The 18,928-nt window shown below is 48.9% G+C and overlaps 2 protein-coding genes across 4 annotated transcripts in view; one reads left to right on the top strand and one right to left on the bottom strand.

Moving 5' to 3' along the window:
* Positions 1–2,056, top strand: part of POLE (DNA polymerase epsilon, catalytic subunit) — a 67,371-nt gene extending 65,315 nt beyond the window's left edge. For both annotated transcript variants that reach the window (XM_059713626.1, XM_059713625.1), the window contains 2 exons: positions 948–1,037; positions 1,373–2,056. In XM_059713626.1, the coding sequence (XP_059569609.1) occupies positions 948–1,037; positions 1,373–1,486 (204 nt within the window). In that variant the 3' untranslated portion in view covers positions 1,487–2,056. The remainder of the gene's footprint in view (positions 1–947; positions 1,038–1,372) is intronic.
* Positions 2,057–4,365: 2,309 nt separating this feature from the next.
* Positions 4,366–18,928, bottom strand: part of P2RX2 (purinergic receptor P2X 2) — a 34,305-nt gene continuing 19,742 nt past the window's right edge. Inside the window, exons 8-12 of one of the 2 annotated variants that reach the window (XM_019488957.2) lie at positions 13,119–13,249; positions 12,533–12,623; positions 11,240–11,305; positions 11,074–11,151; positions 4,366–7,040 (exon numbers count right to left, since the gene is read on the bottom strand). In XM_019488957.2, coding sequence (XP_019344502.1) covers positions 6,828–7,040; positions 11,074–11,151; positions 11,240–11,305; positions 12,533–12,623; positions 13,119–13,249 — 579 coding nt within the window. In that variant the 3' untranslated portion in view covers positions 4,366–6,827. Of the gene's footprint in view, positions 10,605–11,073; positions 11,152–11,239; positions 11,306–12,532; positions 12,624–13,118; positions 13,250–18,928 lie in introns of both variants that reach the window. The other variant, XM_014599250.3, reaches the window with a different exon arrangement.

Below are 18,928 nucleotides of genomic sequence, written 5' to 3'. Positions count from 1 at the left end.
ACTTCCTGTTTCTCACCAGCATCCTTTTGCCCCCTGTATTGGAGAGGATGCTGCAGCTGTAAACCCCACAGCTCACAGCAGCGTTGCTGCAGCTGCAAGTCCCACAGCTGATGGGACTCCTACCTGTGGCCATGCATAGGCCACTGCCACAGCTGGGAATCCCATCAAATGCAGGACTCCGTCTCAGCAGTGCATGGTGCCCCCCTGCAGCTGGAAGCTCTGATAGCTGACAAGGCTCTGAGCCATAGAGGTTCCCTGCTACATATTCACATTAAAGATGGATAGAAATCAGCTATAAAGTTGTTACACATTTTACAGCTCTGACTATAGCTGCCACGGCTGGGCTCACAGCTGCAGCAATGCATGGGCCACTGCCATGGCTGCAAGTCCCATCAGCTGCAGGACTTGTATCTGCAGGAGATTGCTACTTCCCAGGGCCAGAGGAGCCTGGGATCACAGTCCTGGGTTTCACCTGAATTGGCAATTAAATGTGATTGGATCTGATGCTGGATCCCACAGTCACACCTCTGGCCATGCACGTGTGGGCACAGTTGTTGATTATGCATCAGATCCTGTCATGCCTTTTACCTGTATGTCTAGAGGGGCCCTTATGGCCTGTGATCAGTGATTGCTGTATGCACAACTGTTCAGTGCTATTCAACTGCACAATGTAGCAGAATATAATTATATATTCAGCAGATCACTGAATATAATTGCAATACCTTCTAGCTGGGACAACCCTCATATATTTATCACAAAATATTCTGATGGACTGTGGGTCCTGATCTCAGCCCTCAAACTTCCTCTCACCCCAGGGGGAGAGGCTTTGCTGGTTGTCTGGGGGTGAGCATATTGAGACCATTCCATTCCTTTGCAAAGTTTGGAGGGATAGATGGGGATAGCCAGCCCTGTCTCCTTATCTCAATCTGAGTCCCTTTGCTCTCCAGATGTGTGTGAAGTGCAAAGGCGTGAAGGAAAGCCACATGCCTGTGTACTGCAGCTGTGCAGGAGACTTCAACCTGATGATCCAGACCAAGGTGTGTGCTTCCTCTTCCTTCAGAGTGCATAGGGATCCTGTCCCCAGGATATTCCACAGGATTTCCCTCTTAGTGACTCTGGAAAAGTTATTCAAAATCCTACCTCTTGGGCTTCCTCTTGGTGCCTTCTGGCTTCTTGCATTCACGTGTTTCCATGTCCTGCATTGTGCCTGGCTTATCTTGCCCAGGTACAAGATCATGGCTATCCCTGCCTCCTCAGTTGTTTGGTGTGTCAAATTGCTCTGCATGCTTCAGGGTGGTGTGGCCCTCTCAACTACTTCATGTGTAGCACCATGGCCTGGCCCTCCCCTGATTGCTCTTATTTTTCCCCTCAGACCTTTGTGGAACACATAAACATCTTTCAGAATATCGCCCGGCACTATAACATGGCCTACCTACTGGAGACCATTGAGTGGCTGCTGCAAATGAACCCACAGCTCCTGCGGTGATGGAACAACACCCTCCCCCCCCTGCCTTCTGTTGTATCAAGGGCCTGGGGTGGGCCCTGTGCTGTCAGCTTTTCCTCCGTGCAACAGGAGCTCCTACTGGTGGCAGGGGTCACTTATCTGCTGCTCTTCTCAATTCTGCTGCTGCCAGCTCAGGGGTACATGAAGCATTACTGAGATCAGGCTGTAGACTCAACTATGTCTTGTGATGGAGGTTGTGGCAAGATTATGTGGTCTTTGCATGCTGCAGGGAAGGAAGTCAGATGGTGCCATATCCCAGGGCACAGAGGAGAGAGACTGGGCCAAGCAGCCTGAGTCGCTGTATTTTCAAACATTGCTGCTAGTTCCAGTCTGCTGCTGAGAGGAAGAGTGCCAGTAAAGCAAGTCTGTTGATCTCATCTTGCCCTTTGCCCGGAGTTGTTCTGTGGAAGCACAGAGGCAGGATACTGTCTGGCAGTGCACAATGCAGGCCTAGGTTACTGCGTTCTGAGAACTTCCCCTGCTGCGTTTGATTGATTTTGATTATTTTTATTGTGGGGTTTTTATAAATCTGTAAATAAACATTCTACAGAATGTCCCTGTTCTTTGTGGGGGGGAGGATGACCACTTGCTATGGCTCAAAGAATAATTTTTCTCCTCCAGCTCCAATCTAACCCCTCACCCTTGGGCTGATGCTGTAGTATAGCAGGAAAAACTTATAGCGGAGGCACAGGCAGAATGGGGAAGGGCAATGAGCGCTGGAATTGTCCAGAGGGGGACAGAACAAGCCTTCAGTGGGGTAGATTGGGTGGCAATCCAGATGTTTTTGGAGAAGGAAGGGAATAGCCACTCTACTGAAAATCAGCCCCTGCCATGCTTGACACAAATTCAAATCAGTAGCTGTAACAAGCAGAGAGTCCAACCTGGCTGTGATGTACAGTGTGGTTGCTGCAGTTTCAGGGAAGGTGCTTCTGCAGTTTGATTGTAGGCGGAAACATAACGATGCAGCTAGCACCTGGGGCAGCTGCCATGCTAGGAGTAGTGGTGACTTCCAGCTGCATTAGCAGCACTTACCCTCCACCACGTCAGTGCCTGGGGTAGCTGCCCCAGTCATCCTGCCCTAGTTGTGCCACTGCCTGTAGGCTGTTCCAGGGATTAATGTGCCTAAGGCCCCAGCTAGTGCATGAGGTGGAAGGATCATGCCTCAATTCCAGAATGGGCAGTGTTAACACAGTAGTGTTGAGAAGCTGATGTTATCTGAAATTCTCAGGGACTAGTGACTAAGTGAAGGGTGCGGGGAGGGGTGTTGGTGTTCCCTTGGCTGTGCATCTTGGGCATTTGTATACATGCATGTGCCGCAGCACTGGGCACTCTTAAAAGTGCTCAGTGCTGCGGCGTGCACATTTATATAAATGGCAAAATGTGCATCAACACTTAGAAAGTGTACTGCAGCTGTGCAAGAGAGGCTTAGACATCGAAGGTGTTTTAGTTAAAAAAATAAAAAAAAAAATAAAAAATGCACCACTGCCACTTTCTGCGTGCTGATGTGCATTTCGCCATTTATATAAATACATGTGACGCAGTGCCAGGCACATCTGCTCGCATGCTCCATGGACCAGATTAATTGAGTTTGCTCTGATGCGCTGGATTTCCAGCGTGTATGGGCAGACAAAGGTATGTATAAATGCTCCTTGGTTACAAAGGGTTAAACCTGTAATGACACCATGTGCTGAATTTGGAAGGCAGTTTATGGTTTCTTTAATGCTCTGTATGAAACTGCCTCGGTAGCTTTTCTTCCTCCTCACTTGTGTGCTCCTGATAGTGCAATGCCTTGTTCTTTCAGAGCACTAGCCCCCATGCAGTTCATTCTTCCCCTCTCCTCCCTTTGCTGGATTTGTTACCTTGGCTGCGCAACAGCAGTATTGCCAGGCTCTTCAGCAGAGGAAGGACCCAGCTCTTCTATTAATCCCTTCCATCTGCAAGCATGAGGTGCTCAGAAGACATAGAATCATAGAAAATTAGGGTTGGAAGGGACCTCAGGAGGTCATCTAGTCCAACCCTATGCTCAACCATTCCCAACTAGGTCATTCCAGCCAGGGCTCTGTTGACCTGGGTCTTAAAAACCTCCATGGTTGGAGATTCTACCACCTCATCTAGGTAACCCATTTCAGTGTTTCACCACCCTCCTAGTGAGAGCTTTTTTCCTAATATCCTATCTAAACTTCCCTTGCTGCAACTTCAGACCATTGCTCCTTGTTCTATCATCTCCCACCACTGAGAACAGTCTAACTCAGTGTTTCTCAACCACTGGGTTGCAACCCAAAAGTGGGTCTTGAGAGTATATGAAAAGGTCACAAACTTTAAAGATGGATCAGCAAACTTTATAAATGGGTTCTCCCTTAAAGAAGAAAAACATGGGAAACCATGGCTTTTTCCCTTGCAGGTTGGCAGTTCCAGCCTGTAAAAGGCTGCTTGGGGCTCCCCTACCCCACACCCACCCCTTGCCTCCACACTGGAGGGCTGGGGCCTAGGGTCAGGAGTGAGGGGCCCTGGGTCAGGACTGGCCATCAATGTTTACAATTGGGTCCTGGTACAAAAAAAGTGGAGCTAGACGGTGCTCAATCTTCTTTAGAACCACCCTTCAGGTAGTTGAAGGCTGCTGTCAAATCCTACCCCCACTCCATCTTTTCTGCAGACTAAAATCAGCCCAGTTCCCTCAGCCTCTCCTCAGAAGTCGTGTGTCCCAGCCCCCTAACCATTTTTGTTGCCCTCTGCTGGGCAAGCAGACTTCACTTACCAAAAACTCCATTCAGTGGAGAATTAATAAAAGAGCAATTAAGATTTGTTTCAGCTCTAGGCTGGAGTTTCACAGTTTGCTAAGACTGGTACTGATGCCAAATAGCTGCTACTCCTCCGCATGGATATCAAGTGCCAGCAAGTGAGGGAAACACTTGCCTCCTACATGAAGTAGCTGTGACACAAGAGGTGTCCCTCAGGGCAGACAGGGGTTATTAGATGTTTGGTCTGGAGCTTGGGGCCCTTCAGATGTGTGTTAAATCCCTTCTTCCTCGAGGAGGACCTGAGGAGGGGGTGGGATTTATGAAGAGGCACTATAACATATTTTCTCACATAGGATCTTCACCCTTTCCCCCAAAACCAGTTGGGGAAAACAGGTGCACGTTACATGTGAGGAAAAGGGCTCCCCATGAATCTGTAAAATTTGCAGGGTATGGAAGGAGGTAAGGTAGAGTGGTGGTTGCATTAACTGCCACAGCTCCTAGAGCCAGTGCAATTAATGCCACCACTTGCTTCTTCCCTCCACCTAATTTCCAGACTTATGAGTCCCCCTGCCCAAGCACATGCCAAACGGATGGTGTATGAGGCTGGTCCGTGGCTGGAGCACCAAGTTCTGACCTAGCACACCGCCCTGGATCTGGCACGCGTCTCCAGAACCAATATACAAGGTTATCCCTGGCATGCAGCCCCAGAGCCAGCATGTGGGATGGCCCGAACATCACATGCCAGCTTGGGCACCAGAGCATTGGTCCAGTGGAGGTGGTGTGCTGAATCAGGCCCCAGACTCCACCCAGCTACGTAGCCCTAGTCCCAGTGCACAACTCCAGCCCTGACACAGCCCTGAGCCCCAGAGACCTCTGCCCTCTGGTGCTTACCTTTACTCACAGGCAAGATTTCCTGCCCCCGCCCTTTTTTCTTTGGAGCCTGCCGGAAATAGGGTGTGCGTTGTATTTGGGGAAAGGGGTGTGTGCAAGAAAATATGGTAATTGCTAATGGTGTAGTCCAAAGGTGCTCAACATTTTGGCCCACAGGCTGGATGAGTGATGTGGGGCTGGTCTGCAGGCTGGATCAGGCTGTGCACAGCTCCAATCAGCTCCATGCTGCCCTGGTCCCCCTCATGCCACCCTGTAGTACCCCAGTCAGCCCTGTGCCACCCTTATTGGCGAGATCTGCAGCATGGCCTGATCAGCCTTTGCATGCAATCTGGCGCCATGCTCTCCATCCCACAGGGCTCCCCATGGGTCTGGAAATCTGGCAGCAGGGAAGTGGCAATTAGCTGTCACCACTCCCCCTCCAGCAAATTTCCAGGCTAAGGAACCCTGTGTGCCAGATAGTATAGCTCTAGAGGCTGTATCTAGCCTGTGGGATGGGGGTTGCATCCCCCTGGTGTAGTCTATCAAGTGCAATTCTACCCTGCCTTATTCCTGCTTTGGTAGTATTAGAGTAATGTAGCTGTGATGGTCTAGGAATTATACGAGAGGCAAGGATTTCTAAGGGTGCTATCTTTTATTGGACAATAGAGTTAGACAAGCTTTTGAATGCAAGACATTCTTCATCAGGTCTGTTGGTATCACCCTAAGAAATCCTAACTTCTTGCTTTATTCCTGCGTTGTCTGGCTGTCTGCGGCAGGGAGAACTACTGACCCACTTTTATAGATTCATAAAGTTTAAGAGTAGAAACTAGAGATCAGCTAGTCTGACCTCTTGTGCAACATAGGCCATACACCTTTTGCCCTTTACACCTCAGTTGAGAACAAGATGCTTTAGCCAAACACAGTTTATCTTCCAGAAAGGCATCCAGTTTGATCTGAATACCTATAGAGATGGAAAATCCATCACTTCCCTTGATAGTTTATTCTAGCAGTTCTATCATCACTATTATATTTCCACTGTCTTATGATCTGGTCTTTATAGCAGGGGTTGGTGACCTTACAGGAGCAGTAGTCTCAATTTAATGGATTAGGTCTTCCTCCCTGGCACATTGCTGCCCTTGCCACTCTCCTCCTGCTGCTGACTTGCCAACAGTCTCCCAGTTTTGTGAACTGGATACAAATGGTTTCCAGGCTGGATTTGGGTCTTGGGCTGTACACTGTCACCCCTTGCTTTACAACATAGTTGAACTTCCAATGGTGTCTGTTGCCAATTTCCTTTTACATCTTTGGGAGGTGAATAAGGTCCTCTTACTTTGCAGCATGCATTTCATAATTCATGGATGGAGCAGCAACAGGGCACTGAAGCAAGCCACACTTCTGTCTCAGGTAGGCAACACACAAATCATTAGAGTTAGGGAAGAAGTATTTGCCAGCCAATAAGGAAATTGACAGCAACTTGGAATATTTTGCTTGTATCTTATTGGTCAGTTTTTAAAGAGAACTGAGGTTCCAGCAGGTTCAGGATAATACAGTATTCTAAGCCCAGCAAACTCTTACACCAAACAGCTGAAGAATTTAGGTAATCCCAAAGTACTTGCAGTCACCTTTTGCCTGGCTTTTGGTTAATGGAAGCTTTTCTTTTGATTTTCCACTTAAAATCCACCCCAAACAGTCATCTTAGCTTTTAGTCTATATCACTAAGTCAGTATTGCCTTATCTTCTGTCATGGTTCCAGTTATGCCTCCCTGCTGCCTGCTAACGCAAGGCCCTGCCCAAGTGGCAGTGGAGAGCAGGCTGGACCTGCCTGGAGGGTCTGCAGTGAACAAGAAACAGGTGAAAGTCAATGGTGGGGCCTTTGCCTGGCAACTTGTGCATGATCCCCTCATTGTCAGTGGCTGCAGGATGGGACCCTGTGAATAAAAGGGAATTAGTGGTGTGGTGTGGGAAGGGGCAGGATGTTGGGTCTGCACTGGGCAAAATGCCCAGTGCAGCTCCTCATCTCCCCAGGAAGGAATTAGAGAACTTGAGCTGTTCTAAAGGTGCAGGGAAATGTGACTCTAATAGGATCACAGAGCAACAGAATTGAATTAGTACATCATCTGCCCAGCCCTACTGGGAGGAATTGGCAGCTCTGTTCTGGGAAATGGGGGAAGGAGGGGAGGGAAGCCCTTCACTGGCTGGGGTGAAGGGTACAATTTACAAGCTCCTCAAGGATTAAATCATCCCTGTTAGCTCATTAACTCCCCACTGTCTCTGTCATGTCAGATAATGCAGTCTGAAGGGCTGACAGCTCAGATCATGTTCCGTTTGTGCTGCAGGAGACCAGCACGTTCTGGGAGGGGGAGCCAGGCTAGGAATGCCTGCTTAGCAGTACTAATACTTCCATTTCGCTTGCCCATAGCTGCGGCTGGTGTGGTCATGTCCTTCTGCGCAGGCAGAAGGGTTATGCAGATTGCAGTTCTAAGAAAGCAAGGGGCTGCACCCGGCTTTGTTACTGGGTTCCTGGGAGTTGTTCAGATACTAACATAAGCAGCAATAAAGACGGCTGCCCTACTCTTACTTGTGGGGGCATGAGACCTTTGTGGCTTGGATGGAAGAAAGCTGGGTTGCAGCGGGCTGCACCCAGTGATGCCAGCTTTCATATTTCTATTCCAAGCCTTGTGATGTTTCCCTTAAATCCCGAGTACTTGGCATGAGGGAACTTGGGGCAAAACTGAACTACATACAGGGAGCATGCTGCCCTATCCTACTTCCTCTCAGCTGGTGCTAGCACCTACCAGCTTCTGAGGCAGTTTAAGGGGGTCCTAAAGCCCTAACTACTGGGACCTTGTCCACAAGTCCTCCCTGATACCAAGGGAATGTAGGTGCTGAGGTTCCTTTACCTCCTCCACAGACACTAACAGGCTCTTAGCATTTATTACCATTGCCAGAAAGTATATGTAGTGGGGGATACAGTTAAGAGCATGGCAAAGCTAGTGGTTTCTTGGCTTGCTTTTAGCTAAAATGACCCACTTTGCTAAAATACTCCCCTGCTAAGCTCTGCGGTTACTTGGCTGCTGCTCCTGCCCCTCTCTGGGGTGTTTGTTCTGAGCAGCCACAAGTAGCTCTTTGGTACAAAGCCCTTATCTGCTTGCTCTCTCTAGTGCCCCAAACCTCTGAACAGGTGAAACGCCCTCTCCTTATCCTTCCTTTCTGTTTCCCATCTCACATCTGTAACTGGTGTAGGACCCCTTCTCAACTCAACTGTGAGCCTCCCCCACCCCTTGGCAATGACTGTCTTTGGAGGGGGCCAGCCCTCTTGAAACACACAGCCTGGTTCCAAGTCACAGGTGCCTAGACAGCCTGTTGGATTTAAGCAGCTGTGGTTGGTGCACACTTCAAACAGGGTGTTGGGGCTAGAAAGAAACTGGTGAGAAACTGAATGCTCTAGGATTTTCTGCAGAAACAGGAGAGCCAGAAAATCCAATTACGCTCAGAAACACACTTTGCACTTACTCAATTACTTCCAAATGCCTCTTTCTAATTGACTTAGTGAACATGGTCTGTGAAGCTCTTTGTTGCACCAGCAGTGCTGGCTAGAACACCATGTGAGTGGAGGTGGAGGATGGTGAAAGAGTGACTGGAGATGGGAAAAAGTACCAGAGATGGAGGAGCTGACCCCTGGACAAGGAGTCTCTTGTTAAGACTCCCAAGCAGGGTTGAGACAGGGGCCATTACAATATTTGTGAAAAAGTTCTCTCCACTTTTCAGGTTAGGAGATGGTGCCAGGCTGAAGACGAGAGCTGGTGACAGTAACTGTCTGCATGGCTGCCATGCGCTCATTATCAAGCCAATTAGGAGACATGGCAATGTGTACTTTTAAAAGCAACTATAATCAAATTACTAGGAGTCCCTGTCCAATTGTTAAGAAGTTCTGCCACCTTGGTCATAAAGCCCTTGAAGCAATTGGCATATGCTTCCCTGCAACCATCACCAAATGTTCTAATGCATGGTCCTCTCATATCTCTAGCTTGACCACTTTGCTATTGCATGCCAAGACTCTTGCTACACTTCCCAGTCAGATACAGCTGTCAAGGCACGGTGCAAAGACAAAGGGCTCCTTCAGCATGTCCTGTCAAAGTTGCTGAAGGCCCCTCCCTCCTTCCCATGCAAAACTGTCCCATGGGACTAATTTAGCACAGCAAGGTTGTTCAGTGATTCTGGAAATATAGCTGTCTCAGGTAGCTGACCCCCAGGTCTCAAGCACTAGAAAAAATCTCTGTCTCTTTCCCATTGTGACACACCTCTTCAAAGCATCCAAGTGTGATCGACAGTGGTCTGTAGAGAGCCTGAAACAACAACCTAAGAAGTAGAGTGTTCTCATTATCTCCATGGGGTATTAATGCTAGAGCCAACTTAAGTCTATCAACACTGTTACTGTTTCAGTCCTGGAGAGAACGATGCATGCTGATCATTCTCTGACAACTGTCTTAAGTGTGTGTCTTTGTTGGAGATCACAAATAAGCCTGGCAGGGTCCTGGAGAGTGCTGCAACTGAGGGAGAAGAAAGAAGGTGTTTTTTCTGGGGGGTTTTTTTACACAGTGTGAGCAGACTGAAAGAACAGGGTTAAAGTGGGTTGAGGCCATAGGGGAAAGAGGAGCCCAGAGGAGAAGAGCAGAGGGGATTCCCTTTGTAAGGGAGTGGAAGGGAATTAACAATCCCCCAAGAGAAGACAGTGACCACCATGTGACGGCTGCTGTTTCCCTTCCTTCTCAGCAGGTAGGACCTAAAAGTGGATATATCCTCTGGGAGAGGAACATCTAGAGTTGGCTGGGGAGGAGGAGGAAACAATATCTTCTGCAAACATTACTGGGCTCCTGCTACCTGCAGCTGGTATGCTATGAATGTATCCAATAGGCTAAGTGGCAGGTGTTAACAGATTGGAGGGGGGTGGGATGCTGGAGAGGCAGAGAACGGATGACTGCACATGCCCTTAAATATTCTTTTCCTTAGCATGTGCTAGCTGTAGCTGACAGTACCTCAGGGTGTATGCAGAGATTTTAGGATGAATGTGAAGAGTTAGGGAATTCTTCAATGGAAGATACAGATATCCTAGTCCCATGCACCTGGGCTCACTCAGCCACCAGCCTTTTGAGAGACTTCCAGGTTACTGCAGAGGCTGAAGCTCTTTGGAAGCTCTGACACCTACAGAATGAAATCTGGTGTGCAGAAGGTCTCCTGCTTCATCCGTACCCCCTGCCCTCCTCCCCCGCATTAGCTTTGTGGGCAGCCAAGCACTAACTCTTACAGGGTAGACACAACTTGCCTACTGGCCACATATGTAATGCCTAGTCCAGTTGGAGCAGCAGGATGGGAAGAGATGTAGGCCCTCAGAACTGAATGGGGCCATTGGGGTCACCAAGTGAAAAGTCCTGTGTGGAACAATTCTTGATACTGGATTCTGGCACTGAGTTTCCATCCCAACACTGAGAAATCTGGCCAGAGAGAGAAGAGATGGAGCAGTCAGTGTCTGGGGATTTTCAATGGACTCTTGCCAAGGCACAGGCACATGGAGCTGGAGGAGGGAAAGGCCCTTGGGGTGGCTCACTCGGATCTGCTGATGTGCTTCACTTGGAGGATGTCCTCAGAACTGCTGAGGAAATAACCCTAATACAACCTTTACTTCAAGAATGACAGTACAGGTGGGTCCCTGGGAGGTTCATTTCTTCCCACACTCTGCATTTTCCCAAACAGGGAGCCCAGAGATCTGGCAATGGGGTCAGGAGGACAGCAAGGCGCTGGAATTCCTGGGTTCTGTTTCCAGTTCTACTACCTTACTGGGTGATGTGGACAGGTCCCATCCCCTCTGTATGCCTGTATGCTGGGAGTAACAGCAGTAACCTTGCAGGGTCAGGATGGAGAAGGGCACGGTCTATAACAAAGGGGTGATAAATGGGCAGATACCTGGTCAAATTTCCTAGTGCTGTACACCTTGTTCTTGTTCATGAAGGTCAATAAGATCCAGTCGCAAAGGAAAGAGCCCTAGGGAACAAGATGATGGGGTGTTAGTGCTCAAGAGAGTGAGCACCAGCCAACTGGGCCAGAGATTGCACAGTGGATAGATACTTACCACTCCCACAGAGGTCAGGGCCGTGGCCAGATTAATGATTGTAGGGATCAGGCTGAACTTCCCTGCCTAGGCAGCAAGAGAGCCGAAGTCAGAATTCACTCCTCAGTTCCCGCACCCCTCATTTACAAGAACCAGTGACTCCCAGAGATTCAACCTTGCCAAGTATCTCATGAGCCCTGAAATGTCAGGCCCAGTGTGAAAGAAGGGTTCTGGACAGGGTCTCTGCAGCACCAAGTCTACTACAGAGGTGAGGACAGGGCAAGGCAGGGTCCCTGCAATTGCAGGAGCTTAGGGGAAGAATTGGGTTGGGTTCTCTTCTTCCATTTTCCTGATGGCTTGAAAAAGACATTGCAGGGACTGAGCTTATGGAGGTCCTGGAGCCTTAGACTGTTCCATGGGGTTTATGGGCTCAGCAGACACCCAGGAATATTTTACCACATTGGTGTGGTTTGTGGATAATGATATGAAAGTCCTTCAATATCCAGTATTGAGACACTAAGCCCAGGCCCATATGCAGGGAAACAGTGGGGCAGGCCTGAAGTCTGCAGGCCAGGAGCTTTGGAGTCAGAAGTGAACAACAGCTGAGGCACTCGCATATCATTGTGTACGACACCTACCAAGACCATGGCTCATGTGAGCAGCCAGGCCCCAACATCAGACACAACTTCACCCACAGCCATCCCATAACCCACTGCTTAAGCCTAAGGCAGCAGAATATTAGGCTTCAAAGTGAAGATTTGGGGGCTTTCCCTCAAAAGTAAGGAGTGGGTTAGTCAGGTTTGGAGTAAATCTTTTAGACTTCTTTCCTTTGCCCCAGGTGTGGAGCCACTCCTGTGACTCCATAATGTTCCATATCCCCTTAGTACGTTGCAGGCAGGTAGCAGCACATACTACCCCTGGGGCAGTATAAAGGACAAATGGTGCAGAGCACTCCTGAACAAACTCTACCATCCTCCAGCTACAGATCAACATGTGGTGGAACAGGTAGAGCTGCAGCAAACTTAAAGCAAAACCTTTCACCAGCAAGTGGCTGGGCTAAGTCCCTTCAGCTGACACCCTTCAGCATGGAGAGTCCATGATGTTTTGTAAACAGCACCTAGATCACTAAGCTGTGCTTGCACAAGCTCTGCTGCAGAGTTCTCCAGGCTCCTAGGTGTTGTTGCTTTTTGTTGGCTGAGCCAGTGGCACTACTTTTGTAATGCCTAGCAGAAGGAGTGGGTTACAGTACACCAAGTTCCCATCAGCCACTCTGGACACTAAGGAGACAGAGGCCAAGCACCCTCCAAGGCCTACCTGGCCATGTACAATGACATCAATGCGGATCCCATATGCCTTGATCAGGATCCGTGTGTTTGTCCCATTACAGTTGAAATACTTGGCAAACCTGAAAAGGAAAGAGGGGAAATGAGAATTTCCCTGCCTGCAAGGAATTTTACTCTGTGGTCATATTAGTACAGGCTCGGGGGGGGGGGGGGGGGGGGGGGAGGGGGGGGGTTGCCTTCTGTCAAAAAGACTGGCTCTCAAGAATATTTTGACAACCTTTTCAGTGGTAGGATACTGGCCACTATGATCCCCCTGCTTTACCTGTAGCAAGTTAGGGTGTTATGGCTTATGATTGTCAGGATTGACTGTAGTTTTTCTAATAATGGATTTGTATGAAATGGCTTGGATGGAGACTGGGGCAGATCCAGTATTTCAGAAGTGGAGGTTCTGGAAACAGCAACCTGCATGCAGAGCTGGATGTACCCCATCCTCCAAGCCTCTTCCACCCCCACTGGTGCAGACCAAGCTGTGGGAACCTCCAGGGACTCAAGTCTCTAAAAGAGGTAAAAAAAACCCCTTTTCTTTCCCTTTTGCTCAGGAAGTATGCTCATATCACCTGTAGTTGTAGCCAGAAGATTCCTGAATCGTTTTAGGATCAAGTCTCTGAAAAGAGTATCTGGGGTTACATGCCGAGTCAGGCAGGTCCAGGTTGCAGTTCCAATTTATGATCACCCCGATGACACCACCCTGAAGAAGAGAGTGGAAGCAGGGAGACTTAGCACAGTGCCCCCATGACACTAGGCACACGTGGGCAGCTTCACCACCAACTCTGCTAGCTTCGCTGTAAGCCACCCCTGATCTGTATACCGCCCCGGGCATGCTCTGGAGCTGGGGATTGGTCAGCACCCCTTATCCAAGAGAAATCCAAAAGCAGGAACATCTGTGAGGGTGGGAAACAGTCAGTGTCTTAAGGAAGGAAAGAGGTCCAGGGAAAACAGCAGTAGTGAGTGGCCTACCAGTTAGCGTCCAGACACAAGGGATTTAGATGATTGGCAGAACCCCCATCTGATACCACTGTATGTACATGCCATGGTCCAAGTCCTCATAAGGGGAGAAAAGAGCAACTATGCCAGATTGCAGTCCAATTGCTAGCCTGCAACAGTATCCAGGGGCTACCAACTTTCTGGGGAAAAAACATAGAATCAAGTTGCCTCCCACCATGGAAGTTGCTAGCAGATGGAGGTAAGAAGTGAATCTTGCTTTCAGGACAGCATTTGATACTACGCTATCTCCCACAGGAGAAAAGAGCACACACTGACTAGGCAAGGAGAGTGATTAAGAGCTAGCTAGCTACTAGTACAGGAAGAGCACTTGTAAACAGTAGGCTTCCTGGTTGCCATAGTGTCCACTGATGTCCCACAAACATCAAATCCAGCTTTTCATTAGATGAGAAGTTTCCTAAAAGAGCCAGGAAGCAGGCTTGGTAGCATGGAACGTCCCTGCTGACGCTGAGATGGGTGGGGGAGGCACCTGGCTTTGGGCCAATGGAGGGCAGCTGAGCTCCTCTACCTAAGGAAAGGGGAGGCAACAGCTTTGAAAGAGTCAGACCAGGATCCAAATATGAACTCGCTTGCTCACAGCCCTAACTGTGGGCTGCTGCTATCCTCCAAACTCGCAAGCAGTGGGACAGTGGGAGGCAATAATCCATCTCCATGCTTTGTCCTGAGCACTACCGTACCCTGTCATGTGGAGCAGGGCCGGGGGGGAAGCACTCCCACTACAACCCTGCTATGGCAAGGAATGTTACTGTGGAGAGATCAGAGTCCTGATCCTCCACACCCACTGGAGAGGACCAGAAGGATGTGCTAGAGGGGTAGTAATAAAGGTTGAACAGCTCCTGCAGCAAAACCAGATTACTACCCATGCTATGACTGCATGTGCCTCTCTCTCTCTTGCATTAAGTGGTATCAGGAAGGCCAATCTCTCTTTCTAAGATAAAGAGAGAGAGAGAGAGGAGTCTCCAAACTTCAAGAAGGCAGATGCACTGCAGTGGGTAGGAAACAGGTTAAAACCCTAATGCAACCTTGGAAGCCGTAACACATTTGCAGGTAGCAAATTAACTGCCAAGTAGAGGAAATTAGCGCTCAGTAAGGGTCAGCACATGTAGACAGCGATGCTTACTAGGGGTGTGTGAAGGGCCATATTCGATTCAGATTCGGCCCAATTCGAAGGACAGTGATTCGATTTGTTGATTCGGATCACTGCCCAAATTCAATTCGGTCGAATCCAAATCTGAAGATTCAATGCTGACTCAGAGAATCAGCGATTCGGCCACAGACAAAGCTTTAGATGTTTTTTCTGCATACCTTGAGGTATCAACACAGCTCATGAATGCTGAGATGGTGGAGCAGATGGAACCTCCCACAGGAGCGCGGGGGGACCCCCCACATCTGTAGCAGTGGACCTGGAAGTGGACCAGAAGTACTTCCCATCCACTTCCAGGTCCACTGCTGAGCACATGGGGGTGACCCCCCACGCACCTCTCCAGTTCAGCAATCAGCCGCAGGGAGACTTCAGGTACCCCCACCAGACCCAGGAGGCAAAAGTCGCCAAACTGGGGGGCGGTCCCATGCGTGCTTGACAGAGGACCCAGAAGTGGACCAAAAGTGCTTCTGGTCCACTTCTGGGTCTGCCACCAAGCACGCTGAGGGTCCCCCCCTCCCACATCCCCATCATAGCATGCACGAGTGGCCTGGTACCTTAAGGTATGTAGAAAAGACATTGAAAGCTATGTCTATGGCCGAATCATTGAATCTCTTCAAATCAGTTCAGAGGATTCCGATTCGATTCGGAGAGATTAAAGGGTTTCCTGATTCGATTCGGAGATTCCACAAGAGACGGTTGAGAGGCGACCTTGTGGCTGCCTATAAGTTCATCACGGGGGCACAGAAGGGAATTGGTGAGGTTTTATTCACCAAGGTGCCCCCGGGGGTTACAAGAAATAATGGCCACAAGCTAGCAGAGAGCAGATTTAGACTGGACATTAGGAAGAACTTCTTCACAGTTCGAGTGGCCAAGGTCTGGAACGGGCTCCCAAGGGAGGTGGTGCTCTCCCCTACCCTGGGGGTCTTCAAGAGGAGGTTGGATATGCATCTAGCTGGGGTCATCTAGACCCAGCACTCTTTCCTGCCTATGCAGGGGGTCGGACTCGATGATCTCTTGAGGTCCCTTCCGACCCTAACATCTATGAATCTATGAATCAGGCCAAATCTCCGCTGAATCGAATCAGCAACCAAAGCTTTGCATAGCCCTAATACTTACTGCACAGTAATTAACTCTACTGCACAGTAAAGTGTCTCATGTAGATGCACCCAGTGAGGAGGAAAAGAAAGACTATAAGTGAATGAGGCTTTTGATATCCATTATGTAGGTAAATGAAATTTTATTTACCTAGAGCTCCTTGAACAGATGCATGGGGAGGCCTTGTAGGCTGTAGCCCTGCATGCTGGATCAGGTGCACGCTAGTGCAAGGACAAATCTTGGCACGTGGGGACATCACAGGACCCTGGAGTCTAATCTCAATACACAGGACTTGGCAGGAGTGACATTCTCAGCAGGGAAAAGGGCCAATGTGGTCCCCATTTTCAAAAAAGGAAGGAAGGAGGACCCAGGAAATTATAGGCCTGTTGGTCTTACCTCAGTCCCAGGGAAGCTCTTTGAGAAAATTATCCAGGTGCACATCTGCAAGGGCAAGCAGGGGAGTGTATGCTTAGGGGCAACCAACATGGGTTCATTAGAGGCATGTCCTGTTAGACCAACCTGGTGGCCTTCTACGACCAGGTCACAAAATCCTTGGATGCAGGTGTCGCTGTGGATGTAGTCTTTCTGGACTTTAGGAAGGCCTTTGACACTGTCTTTCACCCCATTCTCATTCAAAAATTAGGAGATTGTGGTGTCGATACCTACACAGTCAGATGGGTCGCCATTTGGCTGGAGGGCCGTACCCAGAGAGTGGTGGTGGACAGGTCATTTTTGACCTGGAGGGATGTGGGCAGTGGGGTCCCCCAGGGCTCAGTCCTCGGGCCCACGTTGTTCAACATCTTCATCAGTGACTTGGACGAGGGGGTGAAAAGCACCTTGTTCAAATTCGCAGATGACACTAAGATGTGGGGAGAAGTGGGCACGCTAGAAGGGAGGGACAGGCTGCAATTGGATCTGGACAGGTTACAGGGGTGGGAGGATGAGAACAGGATGGGATTCAATACTGACAAGTACAAGGTACTGCACCTGGGGAGGAAGAACCAGCAGCAGACCTACACGCTGGGGAACTCCCTTCTAGTCAGCAAAGAGGCAGAAAAGGATTTTGGAGTCATTATAGACTCCAAGATGAACATGGGCCGCCAATGTGGGGATGCAGTCAGGAAGGCTAACCATACCTTGTCATGCATCCACAGATGCATCATGAGCAGGTCCAAGGAGGTGATCCTCCCCCTCTATATGACATTGGTCAGGCTGCAGCTGGAGTACTGCATCCAGTTCTGGGCGCTGCACTTCAGGAGGGATGTGGACAGCATCGAGAGGGTCCAGAGGAGGGCCACTCGCATGGTCAGGGGGCAGCAGGGCAGGCCCTATGAGGAAAGGCTATGGGACCTGAACCTGTTCAGCCTCCACAAGAGAAGGCTGAGAGGAGATCTGGTGGTCATCTATAAACTGGCCAAGGGAGACCAGCAGGCAATGGGGGAGTCCCTGTTCCCCCAAGCACTACTGGGAGTAACAAGAAATAAGGGCCATAAGTTGACTGAGAGTAGATTCAGCCTATATATCAGGAAGCACTACTTCACAGTCAGGGTGGCTAGGATCTGGCACCAACTTCCAAGAGAAGCGGTGCTTGCTCCTACCCTGGGGGTCTTTAAGAGGAGGCTAAACAGCCACCTTGCCGGGGTTGTTTGACCCCAGCATTCTTTCCTGCCCATGGCAGGGGGTCAGACTTGATGATCTGCTTAGGTCCTTTCCAACTCTACCTACTATGAAACTATTATGACATGAACTTGATTCAGAACCAGAAATGGAAAAATTCTGCCACAAACCCATCTATGCAATAGAAGTGTTAACAGTTCCCCTACTTGGATTGCCAACGATACAAGGACTACGTTTGGTAAAGAAAATGGACTCTATTAGCAGCAAAAGATCAACTATACAAGAGATGTATCTTCAAGTCTTCACAGGTTTGGGGAAATGGGCAGGGGAACATATAGTTAAATTGGTACCAACACAAAAGCATTATGTGACATTCCTCCCATAAGAGAATATCTACAAATTGCCAGTTTGGAAAATTTGCTCTGATATCTCTTCAATGAATCCCCATTCTTTTGCAAAAGAAAGCCAAGGAAAAATTAAAGAGAATAGAAAATTAGGAGTTATTTCCCAAATAGATGAACCTGCAGAATGGTATACAGGGATCGTTATAGTACAGTAGAAAAATCTGCATTTCTGTGGATCTTACTCAACTTAACAAAAATGTGTGCAGAGTAAGACAGACATTGGCCCAGTTGTTAGAAATGGACTCTCAAAATTGCTACAGCAGGTTTTTGACAAATCACTCTTTTTAAAGAATCTCGGCCATTAAACTATATACATTACCCCATTCAGAAGATATTGTTTCAACTAGCTTCCTTTAAGCCAGGGGTGGGCAAAATGCAGCCCACGGGGGGGAAGCAGCCCACCAGGCCATTCTATCTGGCCTGCGGGGCCCCTAAACAATTTAGAAAATGAATATTTATCTGCCCCTGGCTGCCTGTCATGAGGCCCTCGAGAGCTTGCCAAAACTCAGTAAGCGGCCCTCTACCCGAAATAATTGCCCACCCCTGCTTTAAGCATATCAGCAGCATCAGAATGTTTAAAAAAAAACCATTATCTCAGATTGTGATGGGTTTGTTTGTCATACTTTGCTACACAGGTGATGTGTTGGTACATGGCAAAAATCAAAAAGATTCTGATAAATGTCTATATGTTATTTTGAGACATTTCCAACAATCTGGTCCCACTTTGAAGGAGAAAAGTGAATTTGGGAAGGAATACATAGAAGCTATTGGACATATTGTTAACAAAAATGAAATTCAGCCAGGTCCTGACAAAAAGGGCATTATGTGACTGTGACAGGACCTGTGCTCCAGGGGGGCTGTGGCACCCCCTGGTTGACATGTGGCTCCTGCTCACTCTGACCCCTCGGGGTGCCCTTCGCTGTTATTTTTCCTGCCATACCTTAATGTTGCTCAAAGGGTTTGGGAGGCTGCCCCAAGAGCCAGACTTGATGCAGTCCGCTGCAAATTTGCCACATCGGCAGCCCTTCTGGCCCTATTAGTGTGCTAGAACACCAGGCACCTTATGAGCAGTGTTCATAAATGGCCTCCATCCCCCCCCTACAGC

Source organism: Alligator mississippiensis, chromosome 10, assembly GCF_030867095.1.
Source record: "Alligator mississippiensis isolate rAllMis1 chromosome 10, rAllMis1, whole genome shotgun sequence".
Taxonomy (NCBI): domain Eukaryota; kingdom Metazoa; phylum Chordata; order Crocodylia; family Alligatoridae; genus Alligator; species Alligator mississippiensis.
This window is presented reverse-complemented; position numbering and strand designations above follow the sequence as displayed.